This window comes from Emydura macquarii, unplaced genomic scaffold, assembly GCF_026122565.2.
Source record: "Emydura macquarii macquarii isolate MOO-44397 ecotype Brisbane River unplaced genomic scaffold, CSIRO-AGI_Emac_v2 contig_431, whole genome shotgun sequence".
Lineage (NCBI taxonomy): Eukaryota > Metazoa > Chordata > Testudines > Chelidae > Emydura > Emydura macquarii.
Window position 1 is genome coordinate 7010286 of NW_027130568.1, and position 24337 is coordinate 7034622.

General features: G+C 37.8%; 1 protein-coding gene across 2 annotated transcripts in view; it reads right to left on the bottom strand.

The window, feature by feature from the left end:
* Positions 1-3603: 3603 nt before the first annotated feature.
* Positions 3604-24337, bottom strand: part of FBXO15 (F-box protein 15) — a 43062-nt gene continuing 22328 nt past the window's right edge. For both annotated transcript variants that reach the window (XM_067537437.1, XM_067537438.1), the window contains exons 4-10: positions 21292-21534; positions 20664-20873; positions 16635-16764; positions 15462-15544; positions 13930-14075; positions 6587-6711; positions 3604-3934 (exon numbers count right to left, since the gene is read on the bottom strand). In XM_067537437.1, coding sequence (XP_067393538.1) covers positions 3665-3934; positions 6587-6711; positions 13930-14075; positions 15462-15544; positions 16635-16764; positions 20664-20873; positions 21292-21534 — 1207 coding nt within the window. In that variant the 3' untranslated portion in view covers positions 3604-3664. The remainder of the gene's footprint in view (positions 3935-6586; positions 6712-13929; positions 14076-15461; positions 15545-16634; positions 16765-20663; positions 20874-21291; positions 21535-24337) is intronic.

Here is a 24337-nt window from a genome sequence, read left to right on the forward strand (position 1 = left end):
AGATCATATTTACAACCATAAGAGCTATGAACATATTTTTAAAAATTAAAAGTTAGTTAACTTTCTTCACAACTTTACTGTGGGTGAGTGGATTTTTCAAGGCCTGCAAGAGGTTTGAACATAATTGGAATGGAAAGTAGTTTCTTTTGGGATTCAATATTTGCAGAGTCCATGTAGCTACTAAGAGTTAACCTATAATAAAATTATTCCCAACTTAACTATTATCTTTCACGGTGTGCAAGTTGATAAATGATAATGCCATTAAAGACTTTTATCCCTTTCCCCATGGGCTCCTTTAATAAAACAAATTGTAGATAATTAGATTTCTATCGGTTTTAGAGACTACAGCAATGTATATTTTCTTGATCAGTTTTCATTATGCTGTCATATTTGTTTGTTACACTGTATTTCCTTTGCATAAAATAGCATTTTTAATTGAAAAGACATTTAAATGAATAAAAGTACTCATGTGTTTTACACTGGAAATATAAAATATTAATACAACAAATCCAGTTCAAATCAGTATTGACAGAATGTTGTTACCATCTACTGGCTGTTTGGTAGCCAGCGTAAAATGAGTTTGGTGGTTTCACTCCAGGTCTTAGAGGACAAGTGTGTTCACATCACAAAGCTGTCAATGCAACGAACTAATTGGCACCCTGGTTTGCAGTTGCAGCAGTGAAAGCTGAAAAGACATAGAAGCTGAACTATCCTTTCTCCACTAAAGATGGTCCTTCAAAGTCAGACTGAGACTGAGTTTCAGCTGCTCATGCAGCACTTGTCAACGCACAGAGAACTTCAATATCTGTCATTCCAGCACCTTTCACACCATATTAAGGTCCCTAAAAATGAAGGTTTATCTTTGTTTTGTTTTTTAAGTCAAAATTACTAAAAATGCAATTAAACTCATTCTTTGAAGATTGTTTAGCCTATTATTGGTAAACTCACATTTTCCACCCACCTCTGGTAAACTCACATTTTCCACCCACCTCCAAGAGTTATGTAAAGCAAAGTTTTCAGCAGCAAAGAGTTGGATTAGTAAGGATAACTTCTTTTCCTAACCCAATCATGCAGTCTGTTTTGCAGAAAATGCATTTAGAATATGACAAAGATTCCTGACTAGACCCTCAAATTTGCATTTCCTTATGTTAGGTGCCCACTGTGATAACATCCATTTGTGTACAAGATAATCTGAAATGTCCCACTCCTCAAAGATGCTTCATGCTATAGAAACAAATGCTCTATTTTCAAATTAAAATAGAGAATTAAACATTTATTTCAATATTACTTCATTTTTACATCTCAGTGCAATTTAATACAATACCTTAAAAGAAACTTTTCTTTGCACTGAAGGAGTAAATGACTGTTTAGCCTGAGACAGCCAACCCTATGGTGTTAGACTGGAACATTTTTGAGGAAATGAAGTTTCATCAAAGCTGAAATGTTCTGTGAAGACGTACCCATTTCAACATATAGTTTTTATCAGGTAGTGGGGGAGAGAGAGACTGATGCTCTCTCTCTCTCTCACTCTGTAGGTTGGTTATCAGGGCACTAGCCTGGGATGTGGGAGATTTGGGTCCAAGTCCCTGTTCTGCCTGATTATAAAGTGATCTGGGATACAAAATTCTGCTGTGAAACAGAATCAAGCAGAGTAGGTCTTGTGCCTCAGCCTCCCACACCAGTGTCTTAACCACCAGGAGCTCTCATGGTGGGTGAGTGGATGGGTCAGTGAATAGATGGATGGATAAACACACACACCCTCTCTACCACCCCCAATTAAAAAGCTCACATTTTGGTTTTTAAAAAAACAAAAACAAACCACCCACCCACCCACAAGGCACTTGAACATAATTCTGTTTTTGAGAAAACATTTTAAAGGTTTTGTTATTTCAATGCAGAACAAAACCAAAAAGGTCAAAATATCAGAGTTGCCCCCAAATGGAATTGTTGTCTTCCAGTCAGCTCTAGTTATCAGTGATCTTCTTGAATATGTAAGTTAAGTCCCATGTATATCAGGGGTTCCCATCACTATAAAATGGCCAGGAAGATCAAAAGGGGGACGAAGAGGAGAGGGAAGGAGAATAAGGATGTGTCTGGTCTGAAGCAGAGAATCAGAAATAATAAGAACAGAAATAATGTTGATTGGCCACTGAAAATATGGAGACATTTTGTTTCTTGATTAGGTGAGGTTACACAGAAGTCAAACTGGAAACATACCGTTGAACCCAATCCACGTTTTCTGTTTTCTTTGCTTAGTAAACAGTGAACAAGTATAAAAATTCAACAAAAAGGAATAACTATATCTGTAGTACTAAAGACAGATACTTAAACTCAGGCATTGTTTAAATAGTTGGTGCATATATGCCAATACAGAGACAGGAGGTAAATAAACACATATTAAAGCAAGTCACTTTTGCCACAATTAAAAACAAGTCAGAGAAGCCAAGAAATAAGTAACTATTATGTTCACACACACTCATCTGTAATGGGAAGCACTTTGAAACAATACCAAACGTATCTATTTGTAACAAACTGTAAATGAATTTTATCCACATTTCCAGAAAGAAACAATTGTGCCAATGCTGCACACCTCCCTCAGGCTTTCAATGGATTTCAAATAAGGAGTACAGGATTGGGCTCTAAAGTTACAACCAAGTAGCCTGAAACATTAAGGATATAAGACAAAATTTTCAAACAAGTGCCTCCAGATAGATACTAAAAGCCATATTTTAGGTACCTACCATTTCTATTTAATGGAATGTTAGCTTTATCAGTAGGAGCTGATGCTGCTCAGCTCCTCTGAAAAAATCAGACTCCTTATTTAGGGTTCAACGTATCAGTTTCAGTTCCTAACTAAAGGCTTCCATGTCTGAAAGCATTGATCAGAATACCTGCAGTCAAATTAAAATAATTGCATGTTTTTCTCCTGAGCCAATAGCAGTTTTAACAGTCAACTTTTAAGAAAAAGGGTCTACAGAAGTCTTTCCCTTGGCAAAGGCCTTCATCCCCACATTGGTCATTCCTGTGCCTTTCAATCTAAATCGCTAAAGCCCCTATCAGAGTGAATTTTAAGTAATAAATTAACAATTCCTCCTCTGTGTAAGTTTGGTCATTTATCAAGTTTTTCATAATTATCTCAAGGAGAGTAACACGGAGGCTCATTCAACACCACTATGGCATTGTTTTGTCACGTCAGACTTCCTGGGTAGAATTTTTCAAGCTGGATTTTTAATTCTTAGAAATAGTGTAGAGCATATAAATATAGAGTGATAATGCAGTTATATTTACACTATCTGTTTCAGAAGTAGCATTACGTATCAGATTACGTCAAATGATATTGTATAGACTGACATCTTTTTACCTTTATCATGCCCAGTATTTGCAAAAGAAACTAACACACATCATGGTGCTTCATAGGAAAGAAAAGCCATACCTTTTTATGTTTAAACTTCTTTCCCAATACCAAAAGTGAAAACAATAATAAAAATTTAAAAAATGACTGCACTTGCTATATTTTAATAAATAAAGCACAAAACTACTTGTAGCACCTGGATTTTGGGGTTTATTTAAACCTTAATCCCTTCCCGGCCCCCCCCCCCCCCCAAAAAAAAAAACAAAAAAAACTAGTTACTAGCAGGAAAAGTAACTGCTCAAATTATTAGAATCAGTAGTTTGTTCCAAACCAGCAGTTAACTTTTTCTGTGCTTAGGTAAAGAACTAGATTGACTATATAGTATTCCTGGGTTTCTTCTATCCAAACCAGCTCAGCATAGACTTTACCCTCTGAATCCACATAGTTCAACGTATAGCTGTAGCCCATATAGTCATAAAGGCAAGATGCCTTGGAAGAAAGTTTCATGTAGACTGGGGCACTGAAACACCAGAAGGGTTCTTCCATTTCATCCAAGAGGGTCACATCCATCAGGTAACAGTTCTAAAAACATAAGCAAAACACATTAATTTCCTATGTGCAGTGAATTACCACAGGGCTACATCCCGTACGTCCCAAAGTCAGACAGAACTACCACTGACGTTAGGGGGAATTCTCCCTGACTAAGGGCTGCAAGATTTGGCACATAGGCGCTAGACAGCAAAGTAAAATTCATAGCACTTCAATGGCCACTGTAAAAGGACTACGATCTATTTATTCTAAAAGTTTTCCAACCAACAGGATTGTGGCCTACACATACCAATGGTAGCCCCCCGCCAAGCACATGGTAATACCAGACAATACCCTGTGCAATGTTTTAAACATTTTAAAAAAAAATATTTAAAGTATTGTAATCTATAAATAATTACAATCAGTTTGCTATTAGTTAAAATAGTACAATCCCCTCCATTATGAGCAAACACGTGGAGTTTAAAATTAGGCCCAGGACTTCCATGGGCTCAAAGACCTACAGGGCTATAGAAAAAGACAGACATGTACAAACAGAGATCAGCCCTTAAACCAAAAATACTGCAAGACATTATCCTTCTTAACCCTCTAGGAACAGGCAAAGGCTATAGAGGTTTTTGATTCCCAGAGGGATAAATAAGATATTTTCATCTTCCTTTTAAATTACATACTAAAATTAAATAAAAGACTTAAAAATGAGTCTGTAAAACAATATATAAAATATTATACAAGACTATAAAACATCAAGGTGTGCATCAGTCAACATATAGAATTTTGGGGTGTTTTGATGCAAGTGGTATTTACAAATTTGTACATTCTCCAAGCATATGTATACTGGACAGACATATTCACCAGGTGATGTGTCATTGCCAATCTGCAATGACTTCAGAATTGTTAAAACTATTCCTGTACTCTGAACAAGAACATACATTTTCAGCTTTATGGGTCAGACCATCTTAATTATGTTGTGTACATAAAGTATCTGTATATATGGCTGAGAAACATGGAAGTAAAAAAACAAAGCAATAGGTAATTTTTCAAAATGTAAGAGAAATATCTGGATCACACTTATTTATTCACAGGCTAATCAAGTCAGTGCAACATTTCACATACAAGAAGATGACATGAGGGAAGTCTCAGCAACTTTTTCTTTTCTCCTGCCTTTGATTTCTAACCCTTGTTAATGACAAGATCCTTGTCTTTCATTACTGATTTTGTAGTTCAATTAAATTACATGTTACATTTAAACGCAAAGAGGTGAATACTACCTTCTAATTAGTCAGGATTTAAAATGTACTATTTCATCAATATGACAACACATTAGGTACTCCTTATTTCAAGATTATTTATTCTTTAAAATCAAACATCTATGCATAATACAAAGCTGAATGTCTTTTGAAAGACATTAACCTTGGTATTGGCACTTACTCTGTAAATATGAAGTAACTAATCATTGATATTCCATACCATAAAACAATCCAAGAGTTAATGAAATGTAAAGATGGAGAAATAAAGCATTCAGAAATCAGGAAATGCAGATCTATGGTTGTAAACTCAGTCTTAACTGTGTCCTTTATGCATATGTCTAAAAATATGGTCTCTCTTCATATCAAATTATTTTATCATATAATATATAGTACAGACTAGACTGGATTATAGAACCTTACATACAAGATGTTATAATACAGTACATACAATATTCACAACTAGACCTTGATGAGACTTAAAATTCAAGCCAAATTTGAAGAAAATCAGTTCAGTACAATTACAGTTCACAGATTTTAAGGGTATTATCTTTTTGTCTGTCTGACCTCTTGCATATGTGGCTATTTCTAGATTCAGCTATTTTCAGTTTTCCAAGCACATTTCTGATTGAGTGATACAAATGGGGAAAAGTGTAATTTTCATATATGCAAAACTAAAAAAAAATAAAGGTTCAACTGATCTTGCAGATACTCTTAAGAAGAAATCTCACCTCTGGACAAAGATCAAGCATAGAAAATTTAAGTGAAAAAGGAATTTGAGAATGTTACAAACAATTGAAGAGTGAGGACTCAATGGAAGTTGTAATTCAATCTTAACAGTAGTGGGTACTCCCATCAACAGCTGTAGTAAATCACAAAAAAATTAAGCTGAATTTTACACTCCCGGTTGCACAGGACAATTAATTAATTAACATTGTCAAGAATAATGCAGGCAGATTACCATGTATGGACCAAATATTCACTCACTCATCATACAGTACTTCTTTCTGCTCAGCTCGCCTAATTGCAAAATGTCAAATTCAAGCTTAAACTCTTTAGCATATATTCATTTTAGGACTGTTTGAAAGTTTTTTTCCACAGATTACTTCAGATGTTTGCTCATTTAAAGGTTTCTGATCTACAAAAGTAAGTTAAAAATGTATTTTTAAAAACTGCTGTAGTATTTCAGTATATTACTTCAATCTGCTTATTAAAAATATGCATGTTTGTAGTTTTTGGATTAGGAATTTAGTACAAGAGTTCTAGGCAGGCATTTCTCAAGAATGACATTAGCTTCACAATCTCCATAACATCGGAATTGTATGAGTTGTTTTTTTTTTTAACAAGTTAAACAACCCATAACAACTTTGTAACATATTTAGCATGTATATATTACTTCTTTTTTGAAATAGCTATTTTCAGCAACAAAACATTACTGATTTACCTGTACATTGCCTTCAAAGACATCAGTTCTCCAGAAGAAGCCAACTTTCCCAGCAAGAGGTAAATGTTGTGAATTATTTTTTAAACTTATAACTGTAAGCCTCAAGTATCCATTTCGAATGTAATCTGAAAAGATTAACAATATATGCATAGTTACAGCACAACAAATCAAACTAGATCAGCCACTCAGGGAATGTTCTTACCTCTACATTGTCCTTTCTCTAAACCCTCTATTTGCCTCCTACACATTAATAAGATACTTTGTCAAGAGTTAATAATTCTAGTAGTGAAAAATTCAAGCCACCATGTCTCAAAGAGGCAAAGGATTAGTTTATTTTTCTGTAGTGACAAAAGATAGGGTGAAGTTGGGATTTTCTTTTTATTCAAGTACAGAAATCTGAGGCCAACCCAGAAGAGTCAAAAAGGAGGCAAATAAGGAGACCCAAGTTAAATGTTTCAATCCCTTCAGTTACAACAAAAACATCAAGTTTAACATCAGAGAAGGATAAGAGAAGTGGTGCTTCCTTATCGCCCTTTTGTCCACTATGTCTGATGCAAGGTATCTCATTGATTGCAAATATCGATTGCAGGGTGCATTTATTGATATCAGCAAGTGGAAAACCTTGATTTAAATAAATGATTTATGTTTCTTGTTTGTCCTATTATTTTCCCAAAGAAAGGTTCATTTTTATTGGTTAGTACAACCATTAAAACATATTGCTTTGATTACTTACAATTAAATATAGCCTTTGTATTAGAACTGGGACTTCTTTTTGCTAACCAAGAGGGAAAGAATTCCTGTGGGTTTTTTTCCTGCTGAGAAGTTTCCTTTCTAATGGATATGGAAATGTAAATGGTGAATTCTGAGGCCTGATTATATTTTAGTGTTTATCTTAATAATTCATTGATATCTGGCAAGGACAAACTAACACTTTGTGAAATAAGCAAACTTCTTCATAGGATACACATCATAAAACTAGGTCTCCTTGAAGAAGAGATTCTAAAGGCTGATAAATCTCCATGAGCAAGAAGGGAAAAGGGATAATCATTAGAGTTCTTCACCATGTTGATGCAGGAAAAGGAAACACCAGGTCTAGCCCTCCTTAGATCATCTCAATCACGTACGAATACAGGGTTGGAGTCAACCTTGCTGGCTCAAAAGGTGATGTAAATTATCCTCTCTGCATACACCAGGGAGGGTAGCTGTTTATAGGACTGGCTGTCTCCCTGAGGGTTGTTGCTTGTGAAGGGAAAGAGGGGACAGATGTAAATTCCCCCAGTGACTACACAGGATACCATTCTTTCAAAAACACAGCAGGGAAGTGCTGAGTCAGTGCAGCCATCCTAGCCATATCATCTCTATAACCTAGTTGAACACTTTTGGGGGCTCCGATAGCTACCTGCAAGACCCCCACCCCACACACATATATACACACTTCTATTCCCTCCCCATACATACACAAATGGGGGCAAGGGTGGTCAAATGTTTTCTGGACTGCAACCTCCCCTGTGGACTCTTCACCCTGCACCTAGAGTTAAGCCAACAGTAATCAATTAAACCCATGCCTGAATCTAACCAACAGCATTTCCACCAATAGTTTAGCAAACTGTGGAAATATATATACAGTATGGTACCCAAGAGCCAAAATTGCAAGGAAAATCCCACTATGGTTTGTGTAGTAAGAAGTGAGAGCTTAAGGCCTGTAAAACAGGCTAAGGCCTAAATGGAAAAAGCCGAGTGAACAGAAGTATAAGGGGTCACTCAAGTTAACTGAAACTGGTACAGGAAAGTGCTGATACTGCAAGATTCTAAGACTGCCAAAATATTACTAAAATATGTAGTAGGTATAAGAGGTACCAAGATACTAACTCTCTGAAATGACACTTTTATGGATAGAAATGATACATGGAGTGGCAGTGCCCAAATCAGCCAATCAACGGAAAAAGGTGGTATTAGACTACGCCAGGAGGGTGGCAACTACCTACGTGAAAGGGGGCAGACCGAAAGTGTATGTAACAGTGTATAAAAGAGGGTGTCAGAGGGAATACCGGTGTCCGGTCTAGGGGATAACGGAAAATCCCGCCGTTGGGCCAAGACCATTGTAACGCCGCCAATGTGAAACTGACCCAGAAATACTCTGTAAGTTACTTCTCATTGTGCCGCACGCAATAAACCTGGCCTGGGTGCCATCGTTGCTCAGCTAATCTGTGGTCATGTCGACTCATTCGATCGTGAGAGCCATCTCAGTTTCCTGGCCAGAGCTGGGACAGCATCTACACAGGGACACACGCACGCAGCCTACACTGATAAACACTGGTGACCAACACACCGAGTACCACAGTTTGGGTGTGGCAGAAGAATTCAACCACAAAACAATGAAATAGCTAGTGCATGTGTGTACCATGACTCTTTACTGGATAAAGAAAGAATTGCTCGACTTTGGCATAGGTCCTATGCTGAGGATAACTGAGATTCTGCATGAGCTCAAATGATAGGGGATTGCTTTAGGTTTAGGAGCAAGATGACTTGAACTCTATCCTCTATGTCCTGTCACATTCCAAATGGCTGTGGTGCGCAGTACAGTGACAATCATAGAAGTCACCGGTGGGAAAGGATTTGTTACAGTATTTGTTTTTAAACAATTCAGCTCTTTCCCTTCCCCAATGTTCCAACAAAGTTGAAAACAAACTTATTTAGGGTATGTCTACACTGACAGCAGCAAAGTCACCACCGTCAGATCGATCTTTCTGGATCGATTGAGCAGTCAGTGTAGACCTGCTCAATAGATCAGGAAGCCGACATAGTAAAACCACCTCAAGTGGTGTAGCGCTGCATCGATGGAAACACACTTCCCGTCGGCGCAGTGCAGTGAAAACACCATGCAGAATGGAAGTACGGCAGTCGACGGGAGTTATGCAAGCTACTCTGCATAGCTTGCTTAACTCCCGCTGACTGCCACCGAATCTCCAGGTAAGTGTAGACCAGGGCTTATTATACTGCATGAATGACTGTCTGGCAAGCTACTAACATTTGTATTAGCTCATATCTAAAATTTTATACCAACAAAATCCTCAGTGAGAAGCATGTGGTATGCAGAAATAGAGCAATGAGAGACCTAGAAGGGAATTTCTCTCTCCCTCCGTTTATAAATGTATGTGAAGTGCTTTGAAAGCCTTCAGTGAAAACAGTTATTAAAGAGACAAAGTATTATTACATACAATTTTTAACTATAGCCTAGTTCTACTGTAGAACAAAATAAAATACCAGTTGTTTATGTACAATGGCCAAAATTTTTAAACTTGGTGCCTAAAGCTAGGTACAATAATACAAAATCAGCTGCTTACCTTTAGACACCCATATTTGAAAATTTTGGTTGATATATTTTGGGAATCCTTGCTACAATGTGTTATACTGACTATGAAACAATTTTCATCTCTGGTTAACGATACTGCTGCTTTTTAAAAAAAACATACATTAAGCCAGGCTGAAGATAAGTTATCCAAGGATTTTACTTAATTTTTCTAGATCTGAACTGCTAATGGATATTTGAAGAAGTCAGCTCCCAAACCTACGTAACATAAATCCAACACAACAGAATTTAGATCAGGATCCTTTGGCACAGAGTGAGCATTATGAGTTTCCATTTGATGCTAAGTTTTTGCAAATGGGACTTAACAAGACAATTTGGTTAATAAGCATTTTCCCCAAGGGAATGATATTCACTTATCCACAGGTCAGACTCTTTAATGGAATGGCTACTTCTGCTCCCATAATCTACACAGAATCAATCATAATTTAATGGAAATAAAATAAAGGAACTGACAAATCCATGCACCAATAAAGAAAGAAAATCCAGGACACCACAGTTATTACAGGACATTAGTAAAAGGAACCCCCACATCCTGGATGGACCACCTGGGGAAGCTATTCTTCAAGAAATACATTTCCTCTTACAACTACTTCTCTACTCTCTATGCTAGAACTGACAAAAGGAGATCTCATACTTTAAAAACACACTTTAAGCGTGCACACAGACATGAGGGAAATGAAGCTTTACACTATGCTCAAGAATGTAAATGCATCTTTTCACTAGAGTACTGTAAGAAATACTTCTCCCATCACCTGGAATAGTGAGGTCCAGCCAACAATTGAAAAAAAAAAAATAAACCAAACACTTTACCATGGTAATCAGTTACTGGATGTCTTTTTACATATCAAACTTTTACCCTCATCTCCTGGGAGAAGTTATGGCTATAGATACTGCACTTAAATTCCAACGAGTCAGCAGCTCACTTTTAATTTACAGGACTCCCAACAGAGCTCTGACCACATCTCAGACCTTTTCACTAACACCAGTTGAATCATTTGATGCAAATAACAGTAACTGAGAATTTGCTTTTTAAAAATGGACTAATCATTCATTAATCATCCAGATCTACATTTTACACTTCTTCCTTCATTACAGAGACCCAAAGACACACACAAACAGCTTTATATCACTGTTGACATTTTAGATGTGTACAGGAAGGCCAGAAAATCCCTGTGCTGCTGCTGCCACTGACCCCAAAAGGCATACCTCCAAATCCAGACATATGCCCATGAGTGCATTTCCCATTCCTAATACATCAGTTCTCAAACAAAATTCTCCGCTCAAACAAAAATGTATTTCATCTCAAAATCTAAACAATTATGCATTCTCCTCCCCACCCTCTTCAGAGCTACTTCCCCATCTCCTCCAAGGGTCTCCCCTTGGGCCTCTCCACTTATTGCTTCCCCATCCCTGCTCTGGTTCACAGAATTCATGAACTGCTCCTCATTCCTCTCCTATGAGGAATACAGCTGTTTCCCACTCACTTTGCTGCCCACCCCACCTCCACTCCTCGGAAGAACCAGTGGTACTTCAGCTGCTTTGTCCCTTATCTCCCTCCTCCTCCCCCCAACACAAGGAAGTAATAACTATACAACCCCACCCACACTTGCCCAAGCAACATTTCCATTTCCTCTGAGTGAGGAATCAGTGGGTTTTTCAAGCTTCAATACACAGGCAGACTGGAAAAATTCTTATTGCCGAGAAGCTCAGGACAAGCAGAAGTGCTATGTAGACAAGTGTCAGGTTTTTTGCCTTCCAGATAAGGAAAGCAAGAGACGCAACGGCTGACTGAAGGACATCAGCCCAACACCTTGGCAAGGTGTTGTGCTGGGTTGAAAGGGAGTGGAACAAAGAGCACTGGTAGGGAGCAGAAGGAGAGATTCAGCAGACCAGTACAGCTGAATTGCCAGTTAGAGCAATGGATATGGTTGATGTCAGCCATACAAGTAACTCTTAAGGACAAAGGAGGTTGAGTGCCAAATGCACTGCTCAGTATATCCAAGGCTGAAACGCTGAATGTGAGGTCTGCTAGTGCCCTCATCACAAGTCTACAATGACTGGGAAAGCGAGCAACTGGGCTGGAGCTTTTCAACTACAATTGGGTTATTCAAAGGAAACTGTTTTTGCTAGACATACAAATGACGGTATAATCTGTCAACCAAGCCAGAGTAGCCTTTGCTGTAAAATACACCGTAATTTGATTACTTCCTGCTGCAAACACAGCTTGATGTGATTTTAGCACAGAAATGCTCTTTTTCATGCTTTATTTCAGTGTGGCAAGATTAGCAGTGGCTGCCAGAATTAGACAGTTTAATTTGAAATCAATCCTCAATTTACACACACGTGTGTTTCAAAGAGTTGGGGTAAAAATTATTTACACACAAACTTGGTGGATTTTAAAATATATATATCTCTGAAAAGTGTCTGGAACACCTGGGACCACCCTGTTAGGATTTTTGGGTTAGAAAAAGAAACAAAACCAAAACACAAATTATCAAACTGAATCAGCAGAGAAGAGAAGAGTCCTAGGCCAAGTAAGTAAATAGCATGTCACAGGAGAGTAGGTTAAAGGAACATGTGAACCCCACAAGTAAACACACTTTCCAGAATTCAAAGAAAGCTAGATATCCATGAAAACAAAAATATACATTATTTTACCCTCTCATAAATCAATCCATCAAGTTATATTACACACCCAACTGCCTGGGGCCATCACAATAAGGTTTTGTATATTGTTACTCTCAATTCTAATGGCATTCTGGGAGGTTACCATATACACAGGCTGAATTAAAATTTCATAAATTATGGCCAAATCTGCTTTAATAGCTGCACAAAATGTAAGTCAGAAGCCAACAGTGCACTCTACTGTCTTCACCAAAAACAAAAGTGCATCTACTACAATGAACAGAAGCATCAACATTAGCGATTTATTGGAAAAATAATATGAAGCAGTAATAATTGCTTACTGCATTTTTTTAAAACAACTGTTCATAGGGTATAGATTTTTGCTCTATAAATAGATATGATTTTTAAAAGTTTAAAAATGTTTTCTTTCCTCCTGCATCCAACATAAAAAGGAATATATATTTTTTCATCATGTAATTTGAGAGGGTTTGTGGGGGTGGAGAGATGGGGGAGAAAACAGGATATTCTGATTTTATTTGTTGGCTGGGGAAATTGTTATCTCAGCTTAATTATTTAATGCTGCCAGCTAGCAGCATTCATAACATATCTTATTAGTTAAAGCTGTTGGGTGGTTATTATTGTAGGTATAATTATTGTTAGGACACTCAGAACTTCTGCATAGGCATATTTTATTGATAAGCCTAAGGAAAAGTAAATAAATAATACTGTAATAATTTACAAACCCTTATGCAATTTCTCACCACTTTGTATTGATTGTCATGACAATAATGTATCTCAGTCTAGGGAAGTAGACCAAACAATTATACTTTGTCTGAATCAGAGTATGCTTATTAAGTCGTACTGTATATGAACAATAAAGCTTTGTTAAAAATCATATCTAGTCAAAGCAAACTTAAGTAACTGCAGAAGAGCAGTAAATTTAAAAAAAAAAAAAAAAAAAAAAAAACAACCAACACTGAAATCAAGTCTTGGTTATTACATTTAATACATGATAAAATTAACTGTGTTTTTGGAAATGATTTGTTTGTTTGCTATCAAGATGCTTTATCGTAAATCCAGTGTTGAAATTTAAAGAACGTTTTATTTTTAATACAGATGCCCGCAATTTCTTAAAAAAAAAAAAAAATTTACAATATCCAGACTGTCAATGTGCCAGCAGTAGTCATCCAAAGAATTCCACAACAAAAATGCAAGAAAGAAAAAAACGAGTTTATTCCTAAAAGCCAATTCTATTTTCTCCCTTGAACAGCAAGAAGTTGGGTACAAATGAGGGGAAATGAATCCAGGAACCATTTTAAAAGGAACTTCTAAGTTCCATTAACTCTACCTTTTCTGCAGAACAGATTGCGAAATGTACCACACATATAAGTATGTCCCCCGCTGTGCATATCAATATGTAGTTGGTAGCCGTGCAGTCCATATTCTGGGTCAACATCATCCAGTATAGGTTTATGCGGGGGCAGGATATGTTGTCTTAAATAAAATCAAGAGAATTGGGTAGGGGAAAAACAACTTAGTTTGAAAAGAAATGCCGAGTAGTTTCAGCACAAGGAGGCATTTTAAAAAGATTTGGAAAAGGGCAAATGCAATTAGCAATCAAGGTGTTCTACTTTCCTACTTAAATTTCTGAAGCTCTAGCTTCACTATAGTTTACCATACTCGTTACAAGGTTTATTAATGTGCTGTGAAGACTAATCAAAGGTAGCTAACTACATTTACCACCAAATGCATTTAAAGTGTGTACATGTAAAACTTTAATAGATGGACTTGTTTGCATTATATATGGGCAAATTAACTCTGGATCTAATAGCCATCCTGCCACCTGCTTTTCTCTAAGAGCAGGCAGGGAAATATTCTGCCTGTGCCTGAACCCTAGTGGAAGGAGCAGAGAGCTAAATCACAGGTGTGGGGTAAAATTTTCAGAAGCTCCTAAGTAACATAGGAATCTAAGTCCCAATGAAGGTCAATGAGACAGGCTCTTAAGTCACTTACACTTAACAAACTAAGTCACTGAAGCATATTTGAAATTTTTACCCAAATAAATGACTGTGCCAGTGGAGTGAGAGTCATTAGGTATTGTGTGTGTGAAGAGAATCCCAAGGAAGGGTATTTGCCGGGGGGGGGGGAGGGAGGGAGGGAATGACAGAGAGCATATCTATAACAGATAAAATGCTCCTTCAGCCTAGGAGGAAAGGTTGGGGGAAGAGTGGGGGAGGGGAAGAGCTGCTAAAGGAAGCCAGTTGACACAGTAATCATTGTAACCATTATTTTGAATATTTATCGTGTGTGAAGAAAAGCTCAACCATAATATTGCATCAATATATAGTGTTACATATATCCATTTAAAGGACACTGTCTACTAGAAATCTAATAACTTTTTCAATAAGATTTAAAAGTAGATTCGGATTCCAAATTAAATTAGCCTGCCACTTTTTGTGGTTTTACAATGACATTCTCTTTTTCTTTTCTTTTTTTTTTAAATATGTCCCTCTTCCCTGTGGGTCTGCCACACATTTGGAGAAAGTGACTAAGTAAACTGAATGAAAATTTTTTAAAAATAATCTCATTCAGCTACAATGAAAAGTTTCAGACATAAGTGTAATTAACTTTACAGTGTCTCTTTAATGTATTACTTCACCACAGCACATTTTAGCATGAAAAACATAGGCCTCTTCTACACCATTTTGTAAACCAGTTATTGCAACTCTAATGTGTAACAGAGTTTTTATTCTTGTTTAGAGGGAACTACAATTGTTAACGAACTTTCTTTACCACCAATCAATTTTAATTTTTCAAATCCAATGCTTTATTTAAAAGACCACCCCTAGCATCCACAGGCAAAGAGAAACCAGCACTTACGTAGTGGCAGAGCCCAAAGTGCTTCTCTCAAGAAGTTGGTGAAGATGAAGACTCGCCATAACAAAAGCAATTCCATTTCCTTTCTGAAAAGTTAATGACAATGAATGCATGTCTCACCTGGAGGAATTGTGCATTAAAGCCCAATGCTCATATGCTTCTTATTTGCTGCTCCAAGATTACCACACCGCATTAGTACAATGTTAATAATAGTTTTATGTCATAATGATAAGGTGGGCCACTATTCACACAGAGTGCTACCATACACATTGGCCCAGCACAATAATATATTAAAGCACCACTGGATAGCTACCCAGATAGGATGATTCCCTGCAGTAACAACAATAATTCATTAATCTTATATTTCTACTTTATAATTAGCACTCTGAAAAGGTGAGCAAAAACTTTAAAAAAATAAAACTCTTTTTCTGAACTGCTAATTACCCCCAACAAACTTAATCAGGAAAATTTAGATACTTAATAAGCAGCTAGGGCCATGGTCAGGGGAACTAGCTGAGATGTGAGATGCTACTCAGTATCAGTCTAATAGTGGTAGACCACAGGATTCTAACCAGAGAAGGATGAATTAATGAAGCCTGTCACCTGGGGGAGCACTCAAAAAGGACTGCAAAGGGGTTTAAGGCACCACATGCCCCGTAACTGATAGTACGGTGAGAATAGATGTTGTCACCTGGTGATCCAGTCTAAAGTGGGGGGAACCAGAGAGGAGCACTCTAGAAGTGCAGATCGGGGCTGGTCACTTGGAAAGAGTGCTCACAAAAAATCTTGGGGAAAGATCACAGGTGCAGCTTGCCCCTGAACTGTGACACTATGTCAATTAAAAAAATCCTTGGCACATCAGAAACTGGAAGTGGAAAATAAACTGGACAATGCACATCTAAATGTCACATTGAAGTAATTAGAAACCTATTTTTTTTAAAGCATAAATATAGGTGTTGCAAAATTTAGTTCCAGCTAATCAGTGAGTACAGGGGGCCTTGACTGTAGATTCCTATTAGGCTATGGCAATCATCTTCATGCATCTCCCTTATCTGCATATATGTGTCTGAACTTTGCAAAAGGGGGAAAAAAAAAAAAAGAGGACAGATGGAGGAAACTGTGCCTTCCAGGCTACCATAATATACCACAACATACCATAGTAGAATCTAATCTTACCTTCCAAAGTCCCACCAGGAGTCCTGGGTTCAGGCGGAAAAGTTGAACAAGCATGTCAGAGCCAATCATTGTAGTGGTTTTAGTCAGATTAGTAAGATTGAACTCAGCAATTAGGGAACGTCGCCGTGGTCTTTGAAGAGACATAGCAAAGTAAAGAAAGACAAGAGTGTGTCATTATTAAGAAGAAAGTTCAGCTACTTTTCATTTTCTCCCTGGACCCTAGCACAAACTGTTCTGAAACTGTGCAGCATGAGAAGCAGTAAAAGTCTAACTAGCAGCTTACCAGCAAGATCTCAAAGCCTAGTGGGAAGAGAATCATCAATAACAATGTCTACCAAAATCCATCATAGGTTGATAGAACATATCCACTGGACAGTTCAACAAAATGAACTGATATGTGCTCTACATTTCTTAAATGCCCAGAGGGTTCTTTTAGTAACAAATGTCTTATTATAAAGAAAAATGCCTCCATAACAGAGGGAATCATGGGATATTCATCAGCACGAAGCAGGCAACTTAGGAAGGTAAAACTGTCTTTGGCACAAGTGAAATTTGAATAGAAAGATAATTTACTAGTGAATACAGTTGGATTTTTCTTTGTACCCTACCAATCAGGGATCAAAAATTAGCATAGAACTACAATAATAATATCAATATTTGATACCGACTGCCACCTTGTTGACAGGAATGTAAGGAGTGGCTCTTTCGTGTGTTCATTCCTTCCCATCAGAGAAGTTTCACAACATATCATTGGGCAATTACTCATTCTCTACAAAAACCTTTATAAAGATCCATAGTGCCACTCTTCCCAGGCCTTTTCGTTTGTTTTTTAAAAAACCAAAATGCCATCAGCAGGAACAGCAGCTGCAAGCATGACCCAATCACATCAATATGCTTGTAATGCCCAGTTCTTCATTCCTAGAACTTCAAAAGTGTAATTTTTAGGGTCCAGGACTAAACATGTCCTTTTATTGAAATTCAGATTCTGCAGGCCCAGTATCTCTCCCAATGACCAAAGACAAGGATGAAAATGAACAGGCAGCAACTGGATCAGATAAGGAAGAAGGGATGTTTGTTGGCAAGGGAGACATTTAAAAGGAACAGGCAGTAGGAACAGAGAGTCTGTATTATAGACTGAAGAGAACTAACTTCTGCTATAATAGTTCACAGCTTCATGATCTTATTAGATCCAAAACTGTTCCTGGATTTTCTGAGAGTAGCAGTATTACCTTTCTTCACTTACTGCTAGCAATAGACCAGTACATACTCCTTTCTAACCTGAACCTTACAACAGTTATTAACACTTTTGCAACCTCCAGTTTGCCTAATGCCAGGGTGCACTTAGGGCTTCCTAGGATATCCACTTTGAAGCTCCAGTAAGCTAGTGAAGAAAAAGAAAAAAAAGACTTCCCAATCCAGGCTGCTGTGAACATACAAGACCTCCCTTTAATCTCTGTACCAGTTCCCAGTTTACTTCTTGGAATAGTTCAAGGTGTAGATTCATCATCAAAAGTCCTTAAAAGGTCTGGGACCTGGTTATTTGAGAGACTCTCTCTCATTAGCTATCCTCCAGTCATCTGGTACAGAGACTGATTTAAATGATAGGTTGCATACCACAATTAGTAGTTCTGCAATTTCACATCTGAGTTCCTTCAGAACTCTTGGGTGAATACCATCTGGACCTGGTGACTTATTACTTGACTTATTACTGTTTAATTTTCAATTTGTTCCAAAACTGACTCCTCAATCTGGGACAGTTCCTCAGATTTGTCACCTAAATAATGTAAGCACGTTTTTCTACCCTAAAGAAATACCAAGACCAGGAAAATGTTACATTAATTTCTATAACTAAATAATTATCGTATCTGTGACACAACTGAAATAAGATCTTAATTTTTTTTGTCTAAATGACTTGGATAGTAAGAAAATACCCAGTTTACGGGAATGTAAATTCTGAAGAAATAAATTCCTGTGGAATAGCAATATTATACAAAACCAACATAAAGAAGGGTTTTACAATACAAAAATAAAATGTAACGATTTGTCAGAGCTTCCTAATTGTTTAAAGGAGCTTGTTTAAAAAAAAAAAAGTGTGTTTGCTTTTTAGAGTTTTGCCTAAATGAATTGATTAGAATATACAAAATCCAATCACATAAAAACTGTTCCAATTGTAAACTGTAAAGAAAACTTTAAAATTTAGGTTACAGTATAAAACCCACCAATGATGGTTTTTACAATAAAAACTAAAAGACAAAAGTGACTGCATGAAGCTGAGGGATAAGGTTGTAGCCTCTGACAGTTTATTTGAAGCGACAGCTCACCTTCCCAACCCTCCTTTCCTGACTTTTTTTTAAATTTACAACTGTTACCTTCTTTTGCTAAACATAGTTTTTCATCATATTAAATAAAGTTTTAAAAAATAAACTGAAAAGTTCAACATGTAAAACAGCATATGTGGACAATAAAACTGTCCCGGATTTTAGGGCAATAGGGATAACTGACTGAAATCTTTTTTAGTGAAACAGTCTTGTTGATGGCCATTTTTTGTCAGTCGTCATGTTTTAGCATGGGAAAGCCTTTGCCATACAGAAATTTTATTAGGCATTATTTACCACATACCGTGGACTGTCAGAAATAATAAATCAAGTGAGGTTAGCAAAAACATTGGGGATTGCATGCTTAAAGATATTTTGTAGAAGTACCTGCAAAGCAACAATCACATTTTTTGTTTGTTTCTTTGATTATCACTACATTCAAGAGACCCTAAAGAATTATTTTTTCTGTTTTTATAAAATACTTTACATTTTACCTTTATAAAAGCTGTAACTCCAGATGTTTATACAAAACTAAGGTGCAACCTATTTCTCTTTTAACCCCAATCCCCCATCTAACTATGAAGTGTCTCCTTCGCGAGGAAAGGACACCAATGGACTTTTAAAGCGTTGCTCCTAAACTACTGGCTAAGAATGTATTCCACACCCATTTTTGAAAAAGGGTGAGTAATTCAAATAGACCTGTTGATAACACAGAAGCTTCTAATTTTCCCTCCTCAAGGAAATGAAAAGGCTGATTTTCTGATAGTGCTACATTATAATTATTCAGGAAAACTCGTTTTAAGAGAAAAAGCAACTGATTGCTTAGACTTAACAAATACTGTATTTTTGATTGTATGTAGTTTCATAATCCTGGGGGACTGGGTGGTACTGATTGCCCTATGAAAAAATAACAAATTTCACAATCACATGTATTTTTTTTTTTTTTTTATAAATTCAGAAGTTTAATTCTTTGTGATTTGTTAACTGGAATAGTTTTTTAATGTAGTTCCAGATGAGGATTGGCAAATTACACAGGAAAAACAAAATAAGCCAACATTTTCCAATAAGAAGGAAAACCCTGTACTTTTTATATGCATAAAGTAACCTTTTAATCATAATCAAACACCTCTCAACGGCTATGGCTGACAAACTAGAAGTGAAGTTCCTAGGGCTACAAACATACCACCTTCCCTAATAAACCAGATTGTGTAGGACAGGCTCAAAGCCTTCTTTCCAGACATAACAATGTTTGCTTTGTAAACTATTCCAGTTAACAAATCATGAGTTAGATTGCCAATTATGAAAAATACATGTGGTTGTGGGGAGTGAGGCGGAAAGAAGGTCAACGAGCATGTTACCAACATCGAAGAATTTAAAATATTTTATTTTCTCTTCTCCACATACATTTGTCTTATCATTCTTCTTGGACAATGGCACTAGACCAACATGCTTGTGTTCTGGATCTTATGCACTACCATATTGTTCTGGATCTTATGCACTACCATATGGATTTTTTTTTTAAAGAATTTACTTTTATTCATATTAGGTTTTCTAAACACACACCTTTCTTTTTAAAATGAACAAGAAATAGACTGCTAGGATAGGCTGCAGATGGACTAAAAATAATTAACTGGCTGCGTCAATTTTTGGTCAGCCAATTTCCACACTGACACTAATACAATATTTAATTATAGAAAGAATACTTTAAACTCACCCATTTTTGGAAGGAACCTTATATCGGTCAAGAAGCAATGGTGTCACTCCACATAATTCCAGGGTTGACAAGTTGTCTAAACATGGCCAGTTTGTATCATACCAAAATATAGTAATAGATGTGTCATTAAAAGAGATGTCCATCTGCTCCATTACATGTTCCTTTCCATTTCTGTCCTTCAGTACAATCACCCAACTCAAACTATATGCTCTGTTATTGAGGGAGTAAAAAAAAAAAGTTTTTAAAACTGCCTGTCAGAAGTCACAAGGATGATGTATGGAACTTTAGAAATTCAGTCAGCAATGTGCCTGGGGATTGGAGAAGGGCATGTTTACTTCCTATTACTTTCAATGGAAATAACCAAGGTAATTTCTCTAAAGTGGTTTCTTCCCTGTAAGCAAAACTTAAAGTTGACAAAAAAGAGTCAGAGATATTTCTTATTTCACTTTTATTTTTGTTAAGTTTTATCTTGTGACTAAATCACATTAATCAGATAGTGAAAGCATCTCCCCATCATGATCTGAATTTGCATCCGTTTCCCCATACACAGATATGATATAGAACCAGTATACCAACATTCTGAATATAGCTTGGAAGTAAACACACTTTATGATGAGACCTTACTTACTTGATAGCTTCTTTGGTTTTAAGTGGAAGGCCAGTGTAAGGGTTTATAGGTTTCAGAAGTTGAATTATTCTCGTTTTGCCAGCTGCTATTTGTTTAATGATATATTGCTTCTTCCAGTATCCCGATTCTTTGTCCTGTACCATAGCATGGCTTAGTAAGACAGCTGTTCTTTCAACAGACTGAGTTTTCCAATTTGTTCTTTTAGGTGGAAAAAAATTGGAGTAAATTCTGAACCAGATTACACTGCAAAAAACATTCAAGAGACAAACCAAGTGAATCCCAAAAAGAGTTACTGCCAGTGAAGGCACAGGCCAGTAAACAATAGACCCACCAGCAGCAGAATTAAAACATACAGTTGCACATGGATCGCAGGTATGATCAAGAATCTTATTAAGAAAAAATATATTATCCAAGTTTAAGAACAAGATGGGTTTGTTTGATTTAGGTGGATAAAGGGGAATGCCAACCATTTGTAGAAAGTCCCAACATCTAGGTTCTGCCTCAATGGCTGATGTCCTTCTGTATTCATAATCTCCCCTTATTTTAGCTTATCATTAAACTCCTAATTCTGTATTAGTGTTGATATGCTAGAATTTAGATTGCTGGGGGAAAGACAAGTCACATAATGAGAACCAAAGGACATTTTTACACATCTTGATATTTTTGCTGCATAAAATAAGTTTTACCTGACATCATAATAAATGGGATACATCCTACTTGGTACTCAATACCTTCTCAATCAACTCTTGCTGAGATCAGTAGGAATGTCTGAGCAAAGACTGAGCAAGGACATTATAATCATACCAGCATAATCAAATGACAAAAGTGCCATTTGGGCTGCATTCCCCCACCCATCCTCAGCCAAGTCAATGCCAGGGCAGTCACCTGGTACAAATCAGAAGGCTGCTTTACGTTGTGCTGGCTAGCAATGTCCCCCAGGGGCTAATCCAGCAGCTAAAGCATGCCAGGGATGCTCTGGATATGTCCTTTTTGTACCAAGCCACATCCCCTGCACCATGAGGGAAGAGGGTGGCATCAAAGCTGCTACAGTGGCTCTACACCACCCAAGAGTAGCCATTTTTCCATAACAAACGTGTTTTACAAATGTTCTCTAGTTAATCCCCACTATACTCCAGTGAGGTAGATAAGTATCACTATTACGTATGGGGAAAATGAGCCAGCAAGTTTAAAGAATGTGCCCAATGCTTCAAAAAGGCAGTTCCTGGGCCAGAATAAGAACTCAGGATTTCCCAGTCTCTAGACTTGTGATGCAGCACTAGACCATCTCTCTCTCTCTTCCTCATGCATTTTTGTATGCATTTAAAAAGCATCCTTCCTTCCTCGTGGGCTCATTCTTTCCCTCCGAGGCTGTCTTTCCCTCATTAAAACATGTTAAAATCATACAAATTAGAAAGTTGGGGGCGGGAGGGAAGGAAGACAGATAATATTGCCCTGACTTTAATGATAAACAAAATTAAGCCAACAAAGTGCTTTTGAAAAATCTCACTGACAGTGTCCACCCCAAAAGGGTCAGAGATATCACCCAGACAGCAAACTAGTCAGTCATAAAACATTTTAACTCTCTTGCTTTGACACAGACATTCGTGTCTGAAAAACTTAGTGTTCAGACATATAATCTGTCGCTATTGCTTCATCCATCAGGGAAACTTTTCTAGGGACAACAAAAGAGATCACATTCCAGTTTCAGCTTACTGTAAGTGTTCTCCTCAATTATCTCAAATAACTGCACAATGAAGAATGCAGTGTGTAATAAATATTACCCTTTATCCTTGATGTACTTGATGTACAGGATGTGCTACCAAAATACCAATAACACAATCCATACTAATTATACCAAAGACACACACTATAGTGTTTTATTTCTCTCTTAGAAATTAGCCTCATCACAGGATTTTCACATCCACTAGCCAGCCAGGTCCTCCTTACCAGTTCCTGCTTTTTCCCAGATGAAAACTGTGTTAACCTGTTCTAGTAGGTTTCCCTAGGTCTTTTTCCATAAAATGTTCAGGGCTCAGATGGCCCCCAGACTGTCCTTTGCCAGGAGAACAGTCAGTCTCTCTCATACCAGCCTGCTTCCTCTGCCATCCGTGATTGATGTAAGTCACTACACACCACTACCACCAAGCTCTCTCTTCTCATGAGTACATCATTCCTTTTGTAGGGGCTTCTCTGGGAAATCAACATTAGTCAGATGGTTCTAACTCATGTAAGATTTATGTGAAGTTTCTTCTCTTCAACTCTTTGAACTGAGGCTGTGTAAGGCATAGTGTCTCAACCTGAGACACAGGCAGAGGATACCCAGGGAAAAATAGAGTGAAGAGGAAGCAGGTGTCAGCTGCCAACTTCTGGGGAAGCCAGGCGGCAGCAGCCCACTTGCCACCCAGCCCCAGATGGGAGGTGTGTGACAGCACCTGGCTTCTGGGGAAGGCCGGGGGCAGCCCTCCCACTTCCCATCCAGTCACAGCTCCCAGCTGGGAGGTGGGCAGCAGCCACTAGCTTCTGAGGAAGGCGGGCAGCAGTCTCCCGCTTCCCGCCGGGTCCCAGCTCCCAGGTGGGAGCCCAGTGGCAGCCTCCTGCATCTCGCGAACTGGCCTCACAGCTAGGTGGCAGCCACCCACGCCCCGGCTCCAAGCCGAGGGACAGCCTCCAGCGCCCCGGCTTGAAGACAGGCAGCAGCCGCCTGCTCACATGGATGGGTCCCAGCTGGCACAGAAGCCGCCTCTGCCCCAGCTTGGATTGGGTGGCAGCCCCACTCTCTGGCTCAAAGCCCAGTGTCCAGAAAATTTGTCAATTTCACTGCTGTAGCTGAGCAGTGAAATTGACATCTATGACAGCCCCAGATTTCACCAGTTACCCTCTTTTCCTGTCTCTCTCTCTCTTTCTCTCGCCCTCTTTCCCTGTCTCTCTCTCATCCCTTCCTCCTCTCTAATCAATGGCATAAAATTTGGCATGGTGCTTTATATTCCCCAGCATTGGCATGCCGCTCAAAGCCTCCTAGCTTTGGCCAACATCACCTCTAGCCCAG